The sequence below is a fragment of the Anticarsia gemmatalis genome, chromosome 6 (assembly GCF_050436995.1).
Source record: "Anticarsia gemmatalis isolate Benzon Research Colony breed Stoneville strain chromosome 6, ilAntGemm2 primary, whole genome shotgun sequence".
Classification (NCBI taxonomy): domain Eukaryota; kingdom Metazoa; phylum Arthropoda; class Insecta; order Lepidoptera; family Erebidae; genus Anticarsia; species Anticarsia gemmatalis.
In genome coordinates this window covers 10,000,001-10,019,838 of record NC_134750.1, presented here as the reverse complement: position 1 = coordinate 10,019,838, position 19,838 = coordinate 10,000,001, and the positions used below count along the sequence as shown (strand labels likewise).

The following is a 19,838-nucleotide window of genomic DNA, read 5'->3' as shown; positions in this document are numbered from 1 at the left end:
AAATATTGCAAACTTGGCAAATGAAAAATGACGATTGTTAAGTAGTGGTTTGTGACTATTACTTACTATTGAAATACTTCAATTCCAATTACATGTAGATAATATATAATAGCTTAGTTTATTCGTAGTAATTAAGTGAAAGTTGCTGATATTGTCTTAAAGTATTTCACCCAAGGTAATCTACCCATTACATCCGAGTCTTAACATCCCGAAAATTTAAATGTTACCAATAGGTACATATGTTGGAAACGTAATTTAATTTCGAAATGCAAAAGTATAAGTAAACACCGAAGTCTAATACCTGTAACGAAAGTGCTAATCAAACGAAGGTTTACATCCGTATTAATAAGATCTGAGAGCGTACCAATCCACTACCTTGATACCTTAAAACTATAACTCTTACTTAAATCCCTGACCTTAAACTCGCAGTAAAGAATGGATCTATAAAGTTGGATACGTTTTTTTCTTTTCTGTCCTCAAAAGCATCACCACCAAAAACTAGATAAAAAAGACATCGTATTTTTATCGACAGCTGCCAGCTCTCGCGTACGGCAATGCGGACAATTCAGGATGTGGACAAATGTGCCCAGCGACTCGCCGTGACACGTTCATTGAGCTTTCATTTGGGCAATTTTCGACTAAATCCCGGCCAATCGGACGCTCTCGGCCCGACCGGCCTAACTGTTCCATTTGCTAGTACACTCTGTAGCTTTCAAAATACTTCAACCTGAGATTTCAATTTGAAAACGCTGGTCTATAGTTTATAAACAAAATTGAAATGATGGATCGTGCATAACGACTTACAAAGTACAAATTAGGTAGGTACTTAAATTTTTCTAGCCCTTTTATAATTTTTCACTGAATTTTTGTGAAATCTTTTTGCCTGCCAAAATTCGATTTCGAAAGTAAGGTGCTGAATATATTTTTTCATAAAAATACCTAAGTAATATTAAAACTAAGACTTAACTACTTAAAACCGTACACAACCAAAATACCAAATGAACTGTGAATGAAAATGATAAAAAATTGCTCACGTGAGATATTTTTCTAATACTTCAACTTTATTTTAAGCTAGCAAATTGCACGCCATTTCTCGTACAACACACGAGACTTTATCAAACATTGGAGGACTCCAACATGATTATAAGTGTACGTGCTCCGAATTCGATTCCCAGTTGAAAAGGAATTGTGGCACATCAAAGGAACTCGAACAACGCTCTGATTTTGATATAAAAAAGTGTTCTTGTTATCGTTTCGGAATAAATTCCCTCTTTGTCAGTATCATTATGCCACTTCCTTACTGATAGGGGGAGGAAACGTTAAATAAATTTAACATCATCGTGAGTGAACTATAGGATACGATTCTTTGGTCTCTTAAAATCTCATCTTCTTCGTCTCATTTTTTGATCGTCTTCATTTTTTAAAGATATCAAACAACCTACTGTCAAAGTTATAAAGCCATCTATTTCGCTGAATTGACAACCAGCTAATATAAATTTAGAACATTTTACTCGCTTCTTGTGTGTGACCTTAAATTCACACTATTTAAATGGTAAACTTAAGTGGCTATCAATTTGGCTTACCTACTGACCGTATGAAAAATTACTGGTCATGGTGTTTACTTATATTTTCCTGCCCGAGAGCGCCTAAGAACTCACTTAAAAAGATAATATCTACAGTTACATACATAATAAAATGTTTATCTACAAAAATTATCGCATATCAAACTGAAAGATACATTTAAAAAAAAAAAAAAAATGGGAACAGCTTGCACTACTGTATAAGTAGTAACTAAGCACGCAATGCGTGTTGCTAAGTTTTTGTAGCGCCGAGCTTAGACACGGCAAATAAATAGAAGCGGCATTTTAAAAATAATTTCATGCCTCTTTAGCAAAAATTATACGGCTAGTTATGTGTGTGTACTTATTTTTTTGTTAATAAGAGAGTAAGTATTTAAATCACCTTTGTCGATACAGCCCCAAATAATGTAGGGTTAGTACCGTTGATGCATGATTTCTAATGCGATTCTTTACAGTCGGTACTATCGAGTATAGCATCGGTATATAGCAGTGATAGCCGAGTGGTTTAAGTTGGCACCTCCCACGCAAGTGGTCGCAGGTTCGAATCCGAGGCAACACACCAATGACTTTTCGAAGTTATGTGTGTATTAGAAATAATTATCACTTGCTCTAACGGTGAAGGAAAACATCGTGAGGAAACCTTGCATGCCTAAAATTTGTTTAATACATTTATTGAGGGCATGCAAAGTCCCCAACCCGCACTTGGCCAGCGTGGTGGACTCAAGGCCTAACCCCTCCCCCTCGTTCGGGAGGAGACCCTTGCCCTGCAGTGGGACAGATATGGGTTATTAAAAAAAAAAAAAAAAAAAACTATCGAGTATAGAGAGAGCTTGACATATAAAATTTTCTGCAAAAATAGTAGCTCCGACGACCGCTAGAGGCGCTGCTCAGATTTTCATACAGAATTTCTCGATAGCGGACCGGTTGTCTCGGTCTAAGTTGAATGGAAGTATGAAAATCCTATTTACAACCTAAAGCTCATTGACGATGTTACAATTTATAAATTCCATTTCTGAAAATGTCTCTAAACTTTACCAGTACTATTGCTATTCCTGCTTTGGACCACTAGAATACTTAGATACTACTGCACATTCGTTGGCAATTTTATACCTTTAACTACATACCAGTTACAGCCAAGATGGTTGTAGCATTCTAGTCTTTTACCTATTCGAAGTTATCAAACGCATTCAGCTTCTTGCTCCATTGACCTCGTTTTAGCTTCATTCATTTTACAAAAATTGTGAAAACACGACCTTATGACTATGAAGTTAGAGGTGATATCAACTGTAAAACTAACTTTGCAAACCGAAAGCCTTTATTGCGTAGTGTCACGTAAGGATCCCAGGTGTGGAATGCTTTTACATGGAAAACAGAGGATTACTTGACGCTTGCTTTAATACCTACAAAAAAGGAAACATTACAAAACGGCCATAAACGTTTTGCGCCTTTTTGTAAACGTTGATATACGAATATAGAACTTATGTACGTAATAATAAGGGTGTGAAAATATTTTCTAATAAGTTGCGGTGTTTTTTAGTGGTAACAATACAACCTCTATTTTTATAAACGGAGTTAGTGAAACGACGGTGTTACATGCGATTACGGCGTTTCTAGAGTTAATTACTTAATTAAATTACTTCCTTACTTACCCTTTACTGGTCATTAGTGAAGTGAGATTAAACGTGGTATTGTTAGCAGCTGTCTTCGTAAATGGTCGAATGGCTTTAGAAAGAGTTATCTAATTGCTTTTTATTATTTAGGAGCTTCGTGACGAATGTTTAAAACAACCCATATTTTGCTATGGAGGATAATAAAAAACAGCTATAATATTAAAATGAAGAATTCAGGAAGCCTCAATTGCTTTATTTAAAATTGATTAAAAATTAACATGATAATAGTATATATATTTTTTAATTGTATTGAAATTTTCATCTTCATATTCGTATTACTTAGACTCGCCAATTCTTCAACTTACTTTTAAGATCAGTGTTTTATCATCTTTCATTTGCACATCAAAAGACTAGGATAGCAATACCTTCACTTACTTGATGTGTCTGTAGTTGACTAATTTAATGCAAGCTCATGCTTTGCTGGTCTAGACCAAAGCTTCGTTAGTACGATGACCTACATAAGGTTTCTATTTTTAATTTAAGTTCAATAGTTCAATCTTTGAGTATAATGATGTTTAGTCAATCAAGTGTGTCGCTTTCAAACATTAATTTATTTAATACTAACTAAAATAATAGCTTTGTTGTGTGGTTAGTGGTCTAAAGCAATTTTTGGTAATCCTGCACAAAAAAGATATATTTCCCAACGTTTCGTCAGCATCAAAATATTTAGAAAAATGTATACCTATTTAATTTCAAATGTAGTCAGTACAGTTTTGGTGCAGTAACGATGCTTTTAAATTAACTATTAATGAATCTAATAAGAACAAAGAACGTCTAGAAGCAAAATAAAAATAAGTGAAACAACAGTTTCTGAAGTTAATGGACATAATAGAGACTTTTATAATATCAAGTTGCCTTTTTTCATTCGCTGACACTTTAATAAGATTCTAATAAATTATGCAACGGTGGTGCTCCGCAGTCTGCTGTAGTTCCAAGACAATATTAATATATTCCTGATTTTTAAGATAAGAAAGTTTCGTGTTATGTATTAGGAAGGTTGTATCGACTTTGTGGGTATACAAAATATTTGTTGATATAAATCTGGTTGAAATGATTTTTCTTTAGACGCCTTGATAGATCCAATTCTTGATTAAGACGGTTCAATTTAAATAATATAAATGATATCAATGTGCAATATATTTATACAAACATAAATTTTTCTTCATATGAATACGTGTAGCCTCTTAATGATATCCAATTGATGGATCCGGGCCAAGAAGAGTGATGTTGATACGAACACATTTTCTACGGTACAATCACACCATAACCCATTAGTTTCAATCCAGAGTGGTGGAATATCCATGCGTGGTGTGGAGGAACATCAGTATATATCGAGTAATACTTCGTGTTACATTGAGAAGCGCCATCTTGAACACACTTGGAAAACAACCCGCGTAAGAACCAACTGATTTTATCATCGAACTGGCTTGTTGAAATCACTAGTCCACCTCCGCCGTCACCTCTTTCAGCATTGAGACCTAAAAGACAGATTAATTACTTGATATAATATGAATACTATTGAAACTATTGCAAAGATGAAGTTCCTTTTGTTTTGCCGTTTAAAATAAACTAGTTATTTATGTTTCAGATGTATTTTATAAGAATGATATACTAGTGTCATCGAATTTATTAGAAAATTATTTTTTTTATTTTTTTAAGTATACAATATAGAAGACTATTGCATTAAGATTTATTAGTCTACTGCACTTGAAAGTCCCATACAAACTTTAATTTCATAATGATGGACACAAGGTAAACCCTAATTCAAAAATTGATCCTTTTGCAATTCTTGTTGTACTTACTTGATGTCGGTCCATAGCCTGCACAGAAAGTGAATTCATTGAGATGTTCCTTGTAGATACGGGGTGCTTGACCAATACATGTGCTGTCATTCTGCATCATTAAATCAGTTGCTTTCAAAGCCTTTGATGAATTTATATTGTTATTCCCAAATCCTACCAGCTGAAATCGAAACACAACATTTGCTTATCAAATTACTAAATAATTAAGGCCAATATTGATACAGTCCAAGTAACATCTAATAAACTTGCCGATTCAAAAGCTAGAAGCAGTGAAAAATTCGCACTAGATAATGAAAGCCACCTTATAAAAGTTTTTTTTTCAGTCGAAAGTATATTCTAGAGAACTATTGATGTTTTAGATTTTAACTTTACTTACTATCGCTTCCTTGCCATAGAAATCAGTCTTATCGTAAATAGGTCCCAAGACACAAATAGGTTGCACAAATTGGTTGAATTGAAAGCCTTCTACTCGAATTATTGCTAAGTCACTGGTCGCATATCCACTGTTGTATGCTGGATGAAGGATGATTTCTTTTGCCTGTAAATTAAAAACAATATTATATAGTAACGTAAAGTTATTAAAAAATAATTTTGCATTTCTATATGTTCAGTCTTTGCAAACAGTAATATACCATCCTAAAGAGAACGTTTTATTCAGGAAAAATATTAGTTACATTTTACATAATTTAACTTTTTAGCTTTAATAGATTTAATAATATAAACATACTTACGTCCAGTTCCTGCCTTTCAGTTTGGTCAGCACTCTTCAAGTTGCTACTACCAGCGATAATAATAATATCGTTTATTTCCAGTTGCACCTCTTTTTCAAAAACGCAGCTACCGGCTAGAGTATTGCAAAGTTAATGGGACTTAAACAATCATTTCAACTCAAAATTTACTTCTTTATTTCGATAAATATATTTTTTGGTGGTGGTAAAATAGTAATTAGCAGTGATAGCCGAGTTGTATAAGTTGACACCTCCCATGCAAGTGGTCGCTGGTTCGAACCAGAGGAAACACACCAATGACTTTTCGAAGTTATGTGTGTATTAGAAATAATTATCACATGCACCAACGGTGAAGGAAAACATCGAAACCTTGCATGCCTAAAATTAGTCTAATACATTTATTGAGGGCATGCAAAGTCCCCAACCCGCACTTGGCCAGCGTGGTGAACACAAGGCCTAACCCCTCCCTCATTACGGGAGGAGACCCTTGCCCAGCAGTGGGACAGTAATGGGTTATTTTATTAATACTTATCTTATTTATTCCCAAATATTAATTAAAAACTATAAGACCATTACACATAACTACCAGTTAAAACAGCAGTCCAGGATATAATATTGCCACCGCACTTATGTACCGGGACAACGTCTTTAACAGCCAGAGCAACATGCCAAGGCCAATCTCCCGCCTCAGCATCAGCTCTTAAAGACATAACATCATGATCAGGAGACGTTCTTCCACATAAGTAAGAGCTCCCTGCTATAGGTTTTTGATTTATACCTAAAGCGATTAACTGAGTGGCCTGAAAAATATTATATCGTTTACTTTTTTGTACATTTAAGTGAAGAGTAAATTGTGGCTTAGTTACTTCTGAACACAGAGATTCTCATAGAAGACGGAGACGCGACTCCATCAGTCTTTCCAAAAAAAGTTTGTGATCATACTTGTTGAAAAGTCAGCTTGCTACCACCGCCAATGTAACCCGCGCCTAAATGCCACGCATGCCAAGGTAAAATGCGTATTTGCGTATTTTTTCCATGTTTGTCATTGCCAGGACAAGATTTGTACGGAATCGTCGGAATCCAAATTTCCACAGAAATAGAATCTTCGTACTCAAACCCGAACAAAAACGGGCCGGGCCGCTAGTATATTTTTCTTTCTACTTCTTCAATAGTACGTACTTTATTTAATTATAAACTTTATCCTACCTTAATTTTCTCATTACAAAGTTTAACATTGTTCAACGTCAACAACGTGATAGTGGGCACATCACTCTGGTTTTTATTTAAATTATTCTGTTTCAAAGTGAACACACATTCTTTTGGTACAGGCCTAGTTGCCTGTATTATTAGATCATATTTGTCTGTTCTTTTAGCAGTTACAGTTGCTAGTGAAGCCTGAAAATTGAGACATTATATAACAACGAGAATAAAAAATATTTAACAATAAAAAACTGTACAGGAACTTACTACGTGTATTGATGTTTCTTCTTTAAAACGTATCACGATGTCAACTTTTGCATAGTATTTGTACCGTTCAAAATCTAGGACACCTTCCCATTCATTTTCTGATATCTTTTCAAAATGTAATAATCCTACACCACACGGTCTGTATATAGTCTTAGGAGGTCCTTCTAGCTTTATTCCGCAGATTTTATGTAAAATTGCAAGTAAATACATCAAAAATAATACTTTACTTTGACTCTTCATGTTGAATGTGTGTCGTGAAGTATTTTATTTGAAAACCCGCATCACACTTTTATACTCTGATTCCGGTGTCGCTTTGATAAGACATTTTAATGCACAAACTATATACAGGATGTGCTATACTTCCAGTATTCTAATATTTTCCTTTTCAGATAAAATCTGTTATTTTAGAAAAAAAAAATTTGAAGTCCTAGCAATTCCTGTGATTTAAAATACATAACTCTTGGTGTTCCGCAAGGTGGTATGCTCGGGCCTACACAATTTTATTTAATCATTAACTAGTTCATGCACGCGTTGAGTATTAACCTTTCTACTAGTACTAGGTTGTCTGCTGTAATTACTAAAGCAAAATATGTTAAATTCTGTCGAATAATTTTTATATGCATACAACCGGTATTCTGTTGTCGATTTGACATTTTCCTGAAATTTACAAAAATGCCGATTGTAGCTGTTTTTTATCGACTTTGTGATAATATCAGGTTATTTTTTAGAACGGAAAGCGTACTTTGTAAGGCGTAATGATACGAAAAAGCTATAACTATAAATTTAAAATGCCCCCAATTTTATACAATTTCTTTTTTTTTCATACTTTTTATAGATTAGCTAGTTAGGTTAAACCGTTCTAATATTCCCACCACCAACTTTCTCATCACACGAAGCTATTTGAGACCTCATCCGAGTAAATTTTCTCCCCTCCCATCACTTTCACCCCCTACAGCTTTTTAACAGCTCAACCGATTTTCATCAAACATGTCTAAGAACACTCGCACATAAGTAACCTTTAATCCAAAAATACTAAATTGGAATCACTGCATCCGTTCGGGAGGTATGATGCCACAGACAGAAAGACACACACACACACACACACACACAGACACGTCAAACTTATAATATCCCTGTTTTTTCGTCGGGGGTTAAAAATAAAATATTTTAAGTATTTTTGACTCATTTACATTGGTCATTATTTATTGAAGTAAAATACTATATAAATTGTTACAATAACAATTCAAATACGTAAAAAAAAATCTTTGCAGCGATCGAGCGAGATGCTATTTTGTTTAATTCCTTCCCCCATGGGAAAAGGTACTTCATGTATGTACGAACTTGGAAAATTTATCACAAGCCAGAATTATGATAAATCCAGCTGTAATAAGGTGCCAGATCAACATACATCGAGGGTTTCTTTATGTCGCATTTGAAAGTCGTTCCAGAACCACAATCAGCAAAGGAACCTCGTAGGAACCAAGTTATTTTCTGATGTTGATCGGTCTTGGGGATTATTAGACCACCACCTATCTCGCCAACAAGAGCTGAAAAAAATAATACTCAATTAAGCAACGTTGTACATCAGAAAGTTATTTTAATATTTTTAAATAAAATAAAAATAAGAGAGACGTATAGATCTTTAAGCTTTTTCCGCAGACATCTACATCAAAACGAAATATTTAAATTATTTTGCACATATTTTTATTTTTAGGAACTTTAGAAACACTGATAGCGTGATGTTAGAAAGCCACGATCATGTATTCATAAATACGACTATCATACAAGGTTTATTTTTTATCTCCTTTGATAGCTCCATAGAAGAGAGAATTCAACAAAAAAAAACATTATTATGCATATTATGTATAGATAAATAAAATATTTCATACTTGGCCATGTTCTTTCAGTACAAATACTTAATCCTTGAGTGTAGTTAAGTAATTGATCGCATTTTTCGTGAGGGATTATCTTAATATCCAATGGTTTAAGTAATGTTGCATTTGCATTTAATCCGAAGCCAACGACCTGAAAGGGAAGGAAACGTTAACGTAAATATTCAAAGACCTGGGGTTGTTTCTCTTTCTTCTGAGAAAAATGCAATTTGGTTGCACTTTTGTAGTCGCCACGAACGAAGATTTTCTACCTTAAATCTTATTTAGGTCAAAGATGACGATTTAGACTCAAAAATATTTCTACAGAACTTAGTTCGGACCAGTCAAATAAGTTTCATTGAAGAGCTGAGTCAAAAATGTATCAAAAAACAAGTTAGAAAAGGAAAACTCTCTGAACTTACTACATCTTCCTTTGCAAGCGAATAAGGGTCATCGTACACAGGTCCCCATAGACAAATTGGTCGAACATATTTATTAAAAACAAATTCCTCCACTTTGATGATCATCGGATGATAAGATGCATCAATCCAATCCGAACTTGCGTTTTGGAATAGAATTACTCCTTTAGGCTGTAATTGATAGATTGTTTTTTAACTAACTCTTGTGGTCACTGCTTCTACGTGGACTAAGTTATACGGCGTTTTATCCTCATAGTTGCCCTCCCGTGGCATAGGCGTAACAAAGAACAGACTGAAAGACAGAGTTACCTTCGAATTTATCATACATAGCCGGTATCATCAACCTTATTCTATTTATTGTTTGTGAATGAGGGGTCTAGAATTCGCAGATTAAATGTTTTGGAAAATACTTAATGTATTGTATTGCCATCATAAGATAATAAACATCAGTACCGCGATTCTCTACAACTATCGACTATCCACAAATAGGTAGCTATCGAAAAACGTTGCACGACAATCGGTTTAGCGCTACTAGCGGGCGTCCTAGAAACTATTTTTGAAGTATATTTTATATCAAAGTCTCGTTACTCAAAAGTACGGACTGTACAGAATCGCGTTACAGTGCTATTCTTCAAAGAGAAAGTATTTTTGAATATAAATATATATTTTAACCAGGAAGGTAATCGTCGTGATCTGAATTGTCTTATCAGAAAACTAAAACTGTGGTTTATACAACTTTCAATTACTTACTTTCAATTTTTGTATTTCTGTACTATTGAGGTCTTCTAAATTGCCTAGATTGCTTGTTCCGGCTACGATGACTAACTCATTGAGAAAAGTACCAATGGCAAAGTTGACTGAGAACATAAGACATGATATATAATTTTATTCAATGATTTAAAAAATACTTAGGTGTTATTTTTTATTTTTGCAACACCAGACTATGCCCGTACGTATGTGAAAAATAACAAAATACTCATAATACCTGTGATAATAGTAGTCCTTGAAATAATACTTCCAGCATAAAGACGAAAATTCATAAAATATATGGAGACTTCCCACGGCCAATCCCCAGGCTTGGCGTTGGTTCTCATTTTGGTCAACTCCTCGCGATCTAGAGACCTCTTCCCACACGCTAGTCTACTTTGATGATTAGTACTTTGTCCAGATGTATCTGGTGTTATCGTAGTTTCAGATGCCTGAAAAGAAAAAAGAACGTTTGACCAGCTTTCATTAGCAGTTAAACATCTGGTACAGAGATATCATGCGCTTTACTTTGATCAATTTTCATAATAGAAATCTCGATTCCTAACTATCAGTCTGATAAAATTAAAAGATTTTCGGAAAGTAGTATTTTGCTTACCTCAAATTCTTGTTCTTTGATATGATTGTCGTTTGTCAAATCATTGCTGCCAGATACGAACGTAATATCATCTTCTCCTAAATGCTCACCGTCTTCAAAAGCGCAGTTACCAGCTGTAAAAAGTTCAATAAAAATTTTAAAGTAATTGAAATGGTGAAAAATAAAAATCTTACTCTCAGTAAAGATTTCAATCGTTTAGCCGAATATTAAATAACTTTTGAGTCTAGGATAAACACCAGTTATACGTCATGAAGCAATACTGTACCTAGTAAATGCCAAAGGAAAGTACCTATCTCTATTAATCATAAATAACCTGATAAAATAGAAGTCCAGGGCACATTGTTTCCACTGCACTTGTAAACGCCTTTAAGAGTCAACACAGCATGTTTTTGCAGAACTCCCGATTTAGCTACCGCTCTTATGGAGTTGAATCCATGATCAGATTTACCACAAAGCTCATTGTTGTCTTCATATTTTGTCGTGTAATCTAGTGATACATTTGCTAGTGATGCCTGGAAATAAACGTTAATATATTTGGATGTAAACTAAATTCTTGCAATATTGAAATACAATGAAACGAAAAAAATAATAATAAAAGTAATGTTAATTTAAACCTTATGGTAAAGAATTAATGTCACGCTGGCCAATTGCGAGTTGGAGACAAGTCATTCTGTTTTCGCTAAATCAAGTGATAATTATTTCTTATCCACAAATAATTTCGAAAAGTGTTGTAGAGCCCCGGGTTACAATCCTTGAGCAATTGCATGAGAATAACAATATCAGCTTAGCCTTTTTTTTTCCAAGCTATGTTGGAGTCGGCTTCCAGTCTCACCGGATGCAGCTGAATACCAGTGTTTTACATGGAGCGACTGCCTATCTGACCTCCACAACCCAGTTACCTGGGATAACACGGAACCCTTCGGTAAGATTGGTTGTCAGACTTTCAAGCTTCTGACAACTGTTAACGACTGTCAAAGATCTTCGAAAATGACAGCCGGGACCCACTATTTAACGTGCCTTCCGAAACACGGAGGAACTCGATATGTATAAGATGGTCACCCATCCACAAATCAACCTCGGCAAGCGTTGCTTAACCTCAGAGATCGATCCGCGCGGCTGTTGTTGACTAAGCCACGAGCTCCTCTTGCATGAGAATAACAATAATAAGCTATTAATAAGGTTATTACATATTATGGAGAATAGTTATTCAAATGAGCAGCAATAAGTGAGTATACTAAAATATTTGGCTACTTACTTTAATTTTCTCATCACAAAATGTTACATCGTTCACTGTCAATAATGTTACGAACGGTACATCGTTATCCTTATTGAAATTAATCTGTTGGACTGTAAATTCGCATTTCTTTGACACGGGTTTTGTTGTTCGTATTACGAGATCGTGTTTGTCTGTTCTTCTGGTTGTGATAGAAGCAGTCAGGGGCTGTAAATTATTATTAGTAGTAACAGTATAAGTCTAGATTCCCAAACTCTTCACTCGTATAATTTGAGTCATTTAATTAGTTAAGAATAGCGTACATGTTCTTTATCCCAACACAATTAATTTTGAAATAACTTACCACATCTATAGACATTTCTTCCTTGAAACGTATAACTGTTTCAGATGTCCCAAAATAGTATTGTTCGAAATCCAGAACGCCCTTCCACTGATTTTCTGATATCCTAACAAAATATAGAAATCCCACACTACAAGGACGGTATATTATTTTAGGAGTCCTCTCTATCTCTGTACCCTTGATTTTACATATTATTAAAAGAAAATACACTAAATATAAAACTTTACTTTCCATCTTGATGAGGTATTGTGAAATACTTTCCGAAACCCGTATTTACTTTTTATACCAAAATGTCGGGGTTAAAAACTCGATAAAACGTTTTTATTTGCAAAAAATATACAGTGTGTAGCATTTTTTTAAATAGATTATATTTTCAAAACATTATTTTAAGCTGAAGTTTAGCTTATTGATAATTATTATTTATTTTTGTGGTGTTTAATCTGTCTGCCGGTCTCCTTCATTGCAAGGCTAAATACATGCAAAAGCAAAAGGAATTTAGTGACTGATACCAATATCATCATATACCAAAATCTGAAATTAAAATTCTACACACATAAGCAATAAATACAGGTATATATTATTATTTATTGGATTATTATTTGGCCATGGATTGAGGAAATAAAATGTAATAACATGTTTTTAAAAATACTTTACTATTAGGTAGGTAAATAGAAATCTTCGAAATAAATACGAAATTTAGTATAAAAAACATTTTCTTTATTAAACTTACATTATGTACAATTCTAACTATTATTAGACTCACACTAAAATTAATAGATCTCAAGTATTGAGTATGTATTCTTAAAAAACTTGAGTTGTTGTGGTTGTGACAGTCTTGTAGACGCTTTAGATACGTAAGCTACATGCCATGTAAATAATTAGTACTGTGTTTAAACAAATCCTCACTACTATTATTCTATGTTTTAAACTGAACGCGGTTATCATTAGTCGGTAATATCTAGTATCAGGATTTAAGATTATAGGCCCTTAAAACGTTTTTCGTCTCCTCTCAAAGGAGGGAGTGGGGTCAGGCCTTGAGTCCATCACGCTGGCCAAGTGCGGGTTAAAATATATGAGAAAAAAATAGTTTCCACGGAATCCGCTAGGGTGCTGATCAGGTTCTCATGAAAATTTCTAGATAGCTCGTCGGTTTTCGATAGTGATAAAAAATTTAGTTACTTTAAAGACAGACTAGTAAGTGCTACTTTTACTCTGCTACAAAAGTACGTATTATTTAATGCGTTGTCACAACATTGCTCCTAAATTCTAGGCCAGCGTGGTGGTAGATCCAACTATAGTGTGGTCCAACATCGGTATACACTACATAGTATCTAGGGTCACAGTCTTTATGGCCAGCAGATACACCGCATTTTGAAAGGACTCCGCGCAAGAACCAGCTGATTTTGTGGTCGTACTGCATGGCAGGTACTACGAGGCCTCCACCGCTGTCGCCGTTGCGGGGGTTGATACCTGAGGGAAGTCAAAAGAAGGTTAGAGGTTAATATATAAACAGACGTCCAACAATTGAAGTATGTGACTATCTATTATGATGCTGGACAAAAAATACCATATATGTTATCTTTACGAGGTGTAAGCGATTTGCCTAGGCACATACCCCCTGTATGTGCCTAATTAAATCGCTTATGTTATCAATGGCACGAGTTTGATAGTTAGGACATGTTTTTTTAAACGAATTGTTGTTGATATTGATTCTGAAAAGTAATATGCAAAAACATTAAAAAGTTTCTAAAGATGTTTTAGCTTATAAAGAATCACAATGCATTTTTAACAATATTTAGCACTCACGAAGACAGTTGTGCCAGTAATTACTATTAAAAATGAAGTATCATGTAATGAGCACTCTTCCAAATCTTACTTGAAGTTGGTCCATATCCAGCGCAGAAAGTGAATTCGTTCAACAAATAACCGTAGACTTTAGGAGAAAACGACACGCAAGTGGTATCATTTTGTACCATTATGTATGTTGATCTGAGTACGTCTGACTGTTTGTTGAATTCAGTTGAACCAAACCCAACCACCTAGAAATTGGAAATAAGCACATTAATATGGTAATCATTATGACTCATTTAGGACACACGAAAACAACTTGCTTAAAAACACGAAAATAAAGATACTATATTGCCACAAAACTCAATATGTACATTTTTTTACGGCTGTCGTAGCGAGCACCCTTACCTCTGCGGTTAAGGTGGTCGCCACACCATTATACAGCGTCGGGTAGTCATTGATTCAAAATGTATACGTTCCACAAAAAGTAATTTCGGGTCTGGTTGTTCATTATGTTGGTTGTTTGTATGTTTATAAAATTTTAATTATTAGTCTTAAAAAATCCATTTGTTAAAATATAAGATACATCATCAACTCGCTCTGCCAGAAGGGAACGCTGCTGGTGATATTTAATAACATTGAATAATGTACAGAAACATACCGTAGCTTCGGATCCAAATAACTTAGTCTTATCATACACGGGGCCCCATACACAAATAGGTTGGACATATTCTGTAAATCTTAAAGTATTCACTCTGATAACGGCCAAGTCTGCTGTCGAGAAATTAATGTTAAACGCTGGATGTAGAATCACTTCTTGAGCCTGTAACAGTAAAAAAAAAACATTGGTATTTTTACGCGTATAATTTGACTGCTTTTAATAATTTTACACGTGATAAACTGGAAAGCTACATTTTAAATTGAAAATTAACATTAAATTACTTTGTTCAATCTTCTTATTTTCTTTAAATTTCCTAAATTAAACTCATCATATTGTAAAAAAAATGCGATTGCTGTGCATTGCAGTTCAGAACATATGACGGTTTTTAAAGATATAACAAATAATCACATTTAAGACTTGTCTCCCGACGTGGTTGATGTCCTTGTGGCTACTGGAACCAGCAACAATAACCAATCTATTTGCACCTATTTTGAAACCATTCTTGTAAACACAATGACCAGCTGAAAAAATAATTACTACGTTACGTTTCGCAATTAAGTACTAATTGTTAAAAGTTTAATAGTAAATAATACTAATTCGTTAATATTTTAAAAATACGGAAACGAAAAATTCTGGCGTCAGAATTACCTGTTACTATGGCAGTACTAGACACGATGTTACCCCCGCACTCATACTTTAGTACATTATTGGCATCTCTCACGAATATAGCGACATGCCACGGCCAGTCTCCAGGCTTTGCCTCTGTTCGCACGGACACCAGTTCCTCGTGGTCAATGGATCTTCTTCCACAAATATGAGCATGTCTTCCAGCGTATTTCTCAGAAACGTTAAGAGAGGTAATTGTTTGAGCCGCCTGGAATATTTCGTTTTTATTTGCATTTTTAAAACTTGACTACATAAACAGCGACGAAGTGGTTCTATAGCAAAACAATGACTTTTAATTTATGAGAGGGAAAGGGAAAATTATCATGTTTATCCCCTGTTTTTCCATGGTAAAGAAACCTTGCTTGATTGGGAGAGTAGACTCTTCTACAGCTTTTATACCGGTCACTGGATTCTCTACCACTATCACCATCTACCACCGACAACGGGTGGCTATCGAAAAATTTTGCATGAGAATTTGATCAACACCCCTAGCGGGCTCCGTAGGAACTATTTGAACAATACATTTTAAATCATCATGCTGTGTCTCGATATTTGACAGTACCGGCTGTAGAGAATTGCGCTACAAAACTCTCTATCAATAGAATTAATGACCATTTCACATACCTCATGAAGCTCATAACTCTGCTGTGATAATTATCTAATTTAAATGGAAATATGATAAGACTTATATTATACTTTAATTACCTTTATCTGTTCATTACAAAGCGCAACTTTGTTCATCATTAGCTGATTCACTACAGGAACATCGCTTTCATTGGCGTTAAAATGCTTAAGAGTGACAAAGAACGTGTATGTGTTTGGAATAGGTGCCATCACATGAATAATCAAGTCTTTCTGACTTGTTCGCTTTGCTGTAATGTTGTACGGGGTTTGATGCTGAAACATAAAAAATATAGTCCTCTTTATGTTAAAGTCGGTAAAAATATTATTGTTTGATGTACAGTTGTTTTAGTCGTTTATCATCTAACAGTGCAGAGACCATATTATGTGTTAAAATATGCTGACACGTTATTTGTATACTTGCATCGTAGTATTACAAGCACTTGTCTGTGCACAGTGGCTACTTTAAGACTTCACCAGGCATTTATTGTTTTGAATTTTTGCCTTCTTATGTTTTGTTTACATACATTTGGTATCTACCTCTCTTTGTGAGGAAAGGCGTGATTTAACTGATCCTATGAATGTACTATATTTTACTTAAATTCATCTCAGTACCTAAGTTATCTGGTTATCATAGTGTTTTGTTAAGTTTACTAACAATTTCCTAAAAAGCACGCACATAGGCTAATTCCGCATATTCGGGCTTCCCCAACTTACATAACAAATTCTAAGACTACACGCAATTATCAAGAGGGCAAACAAAACTCAACCTTGTAATTGTAAACAAATTGATAATTGACAAGCGAAGTTTGTGTTTATGCGTCTTTATCATCTACTGAATATACATTTTTGTACGAATATAATATTATTTTCCTACTCATAAGATTTTATTCGGGCAATTAATCTATGTATCTTTTTATCTAGTTGTAATAATACAAGCTTCAAATGGCACTGTTTATTAATAGGTGGCTATGGAAAGAATGTCCGTTTGCTCAAGCTCACGGACAATTTTCTATGCTTTTCAAAGAAAATCCAATTAAAATGGGGTAAGTATCATTGTAAGCACTGATTGTATAGCTACTATTAAAATGTAACACTAGTTTGTCCTAATCACAACACAGTACCTATAAAGCAAAGTCGTTTTCTGGTATCGCATTATATGTTTCAGAGATAGAGTAATTCAAGAGGAATGTTTATGTGAAAAATTATAAAGGTTTTTCTTTACAAAATAACTTTAACCCGGGCTAATCCAGGTCAGACTACTGGTTAAAAAAAATACAACAAGAAACTTACCGCGGATATAATCGTTTCTTCCTTAAACTCCATTTCAATTACAGCCTCTACCAAATTAGCATACAATCCAAAATGTAACACTCCTCTCCAATTATTCTCTGATATTCTGTCAAAATGCAACAACCCTAATCCACAAGGGTCGTACCTAGTCAACGCTGGGCCTTTCAAAGCCATGGAATTTACTTCCCATAGCATTGCAAAACTTATTAATAAAAACGACAACATTTTTTTATCTTAAATTGCGAAATTATACGCGTATTATATTGTAAACGAGTTATTTAATACTATAAAATGTTCCAGTATACTTTTTTATCACTATTTTATATACAGTGTGTTGTGTTCTTTGAGAATGATATCCGTCAACTGTTGTGTCTCCTTTTAAGCGAAAGTGTTAATGAGTCATTTACAGACACTTACACAAATACCTTTGTTCAAATAATTCGGAAATGCATTTTTTTATAAATTAGGTCGGTAGCGCTTCCATTACTCATAATAATAGACATGTTAATAATGTCGTGTTATTGTTTATTATGAAATATGAACTTTGTACCCATAGTGTAAAGTTTATAGTACTTTATTTCTATTTGTTTATAATTGATTAGGTACTTATTTCATAAAAAAAATAATTTCACCTTTTTGAATAAACAAACATCACGGTAAATAAATAGTTTTTTTTAAAATTAAAAGTTAGTAGACAAGATTAAAGTTAGTTACAAGGTATAGTTTACTTACAAGGCTTTGAAGACAATGAACTGACAACAATGTGTCACCGTGGCGAACTAACGTCTCACCAAATATTAAAAAAAAGTTTCTTCTCTATAAAGTTTAATACCAGAAACATTTTTATACTTATTTAATAGGTAAGATAATATCGACATTATAAAAATGAAATTAATAGAGGTAGCTTCACGGTATAAACAATAGTTTCATATTATAAAACACCTGTTTGATTAGCCCTTTAACCCAGCCACTAACGTGAGGTTAGTAACCCCACATACTCACAGTTGTACACACAAAGGACAATGGATTATACAATTATTACAAAAATAACTCATTTTGTTTTCGCTTCCGTAATATTTGTTGACTATTTGATAATACCAAATTTGAAACAAAAATGTATAATAAGAATAGAAGCGCGATTCTGTACAGTCGAAACGGTGTCACTTGTCCCGCCACGGGACAACTGGGACAAAATAGTGCCAGTTGTCCCGTCACGGGACAACTCAACGGGACTAGTGGGATAAAATCAAAATCAAAATCAAATCATTTATTCATTTAGGTCAAATATTGACACTTATGATAGTCGTTACAATTACTGAATCTACCACTAGCTCGGAAAGGGGGTAGAGCCTTATGAGAAGAGCTAGCGAGAAACTCACGGCCACTCTTTTCAATCGCCAAAAAGTTTTACAATGTGGTTGATACAATAATTGATCATGCGAGGAGCTGCCAACAATCAGCGATATAGACTAAACGTCAATAACCGTTTGGGGTTGAAACCTTGGGACCGTGGGGCCCGAGTGCTCGTAGTCTCTACCGAGAGATTGCGAAGCGTCTCGTCGATGCTACGCGTGACCAGAATGCTGGCCTTTACTTTGGTCAAAGAATTAGCATTGCCATCCAACGTGGCAATGCTGCCAGCATTCTGGGTACGTTACCAGTCGACGATGGTGAGGAGAAATTCTACGACGCGTGACGCACTCCTTTTGTATCCATATTTTATATCGTAAATATATTGTATAATTGTAAATATTTTGTTTTTTTTAATTATTTCTAGTTTAGTTTAGTTTTTAAAAGTTACTTATAGTTAAGTTTTATTGTAACGTCAATTAAGTTAAATGAACATAGCTAGGTTATTTATTAGTCTCTGATCATACCGTATGTTGGGAGCACCTACTAGCATGTGATAATAAGAATATGGGCAGCAAGTGAGCACACTGGTTGTGAATATTATAAAAGAAAAAAGTGACAGTTTTATGAATAACATCAAATTGTACGTAACATCACCTATTTGCATCATTAATTGCCCATATTTTACAATATTTAGACCTACTGCTACTGAGTTTATACAATTTATAGCAAAGTTCCCTAATTTCAAAGAATCCTAATCAAGCGAGCGACGAATCCCAAGAGCTATTGTCGTTTAGATACTCATCAATTCTGTAATAAGCTTTCCTAACGAGATGTTCCTTAACAGCAACTTTGAATTTTGGCAGGGGTAAATCCATGATGTGCTTTGGAAGCTTGTTGAAGAAACGAATGCCGAGACCTACAAACGAATTTTGCACCTTGTGTAAACGATGATGGGGACCTACTAATTTGTGTCTGTTTCTAG

The 19,838-nt window shown here is 34.4% G+C and overlaps 3 protein-coding genes across 3 annotated transcripts; all 3 read right to left on the bottom strand.

Moving 5' to 3' along the window:
• Nucleotides 1–4,436: 4,436 nt before the first annotated feature.
• On the bottom strand, nt 4,437–7,468 carry LOC142973897 (chymotrypsinogen B-like). The gene is made up of 7 exons (XM_076115928.1): nt 7,248–7,468; nt 6,987–7,175; nt 6,367–6,580; nt 5,784–5,896; nt 5,429–5,590; nt 5,053–5,212; nt 4,437–4,728 (listed from the first exon to the last, which is right to left on the bottom strand). Exons 1-7 carry the CDS (start codon nt 7,455–7,457, stop codon nt 4,496–4,498), a joined length of 1,281 nt encoding a protein of 426 aa, XP_075972043.1. The 5' UTR covers nt 7,458–7,468; the 3' UTR covers nt 4,437–4,495.
• Nucleotides 7,469–8,517: 1,049 nt separating this feature from the next.
• LOC142973825 (chymotrypsinogen A-like) lies at nt 8,518–11,569 on the bottom strand. Its single transcript, XM_076115849.1, has 8 exons — nt 11,552–11,569; nt 11,214–11,412; nt 10,901–11,013; nt 10,523–10,736; nt 10,288–10,394; nt 9,541–9,708; nt 9,137–9,272; nt 8,518–8,794 (listed from the first exon to the last, which is right to left on the bottom strand). The coding sequence occupies exons 1-8, from the start codon at nt 11,567–11,569 to the stop codon at nt 8,601–8,603; spliced, it is 1,149 nt and encodes a 382-aa protein (XP_075971964.1). The 3' UTR covers nt 8,518–8,600.
• A 1,621-nt stretch (nt 11,570–13,190) lies between these two features.
• LOC142973725 (prostasin-like) lies at nt 13,191–17,842 on the bottom strand. Its single transcript, XM_076115703.1, has 7 exons — nt 17,504–17,842; nt 16,295–16,486; nt 15,572–15,797; nt 15,332–15,444; nt 14,924–15,085; nt 14,351–14,513; nt 13,191–13,944 (listed from the first exon to the last, which is right to left on the bottom strand). Exons 1-7 carry the CDS (start codon nt 17,726–17,728, stop codon nt 13,709–13,711), a joined length of 1,317 nt encoding a protein of 438 aa, XP_075971818.1. The 5' UTR covers nt 17,729–17,842; the 3' UTR covers nt 13,191–13,708.
• Nucleotides 17,843–19,838: the final 1,996 nt, after the last annotated feature.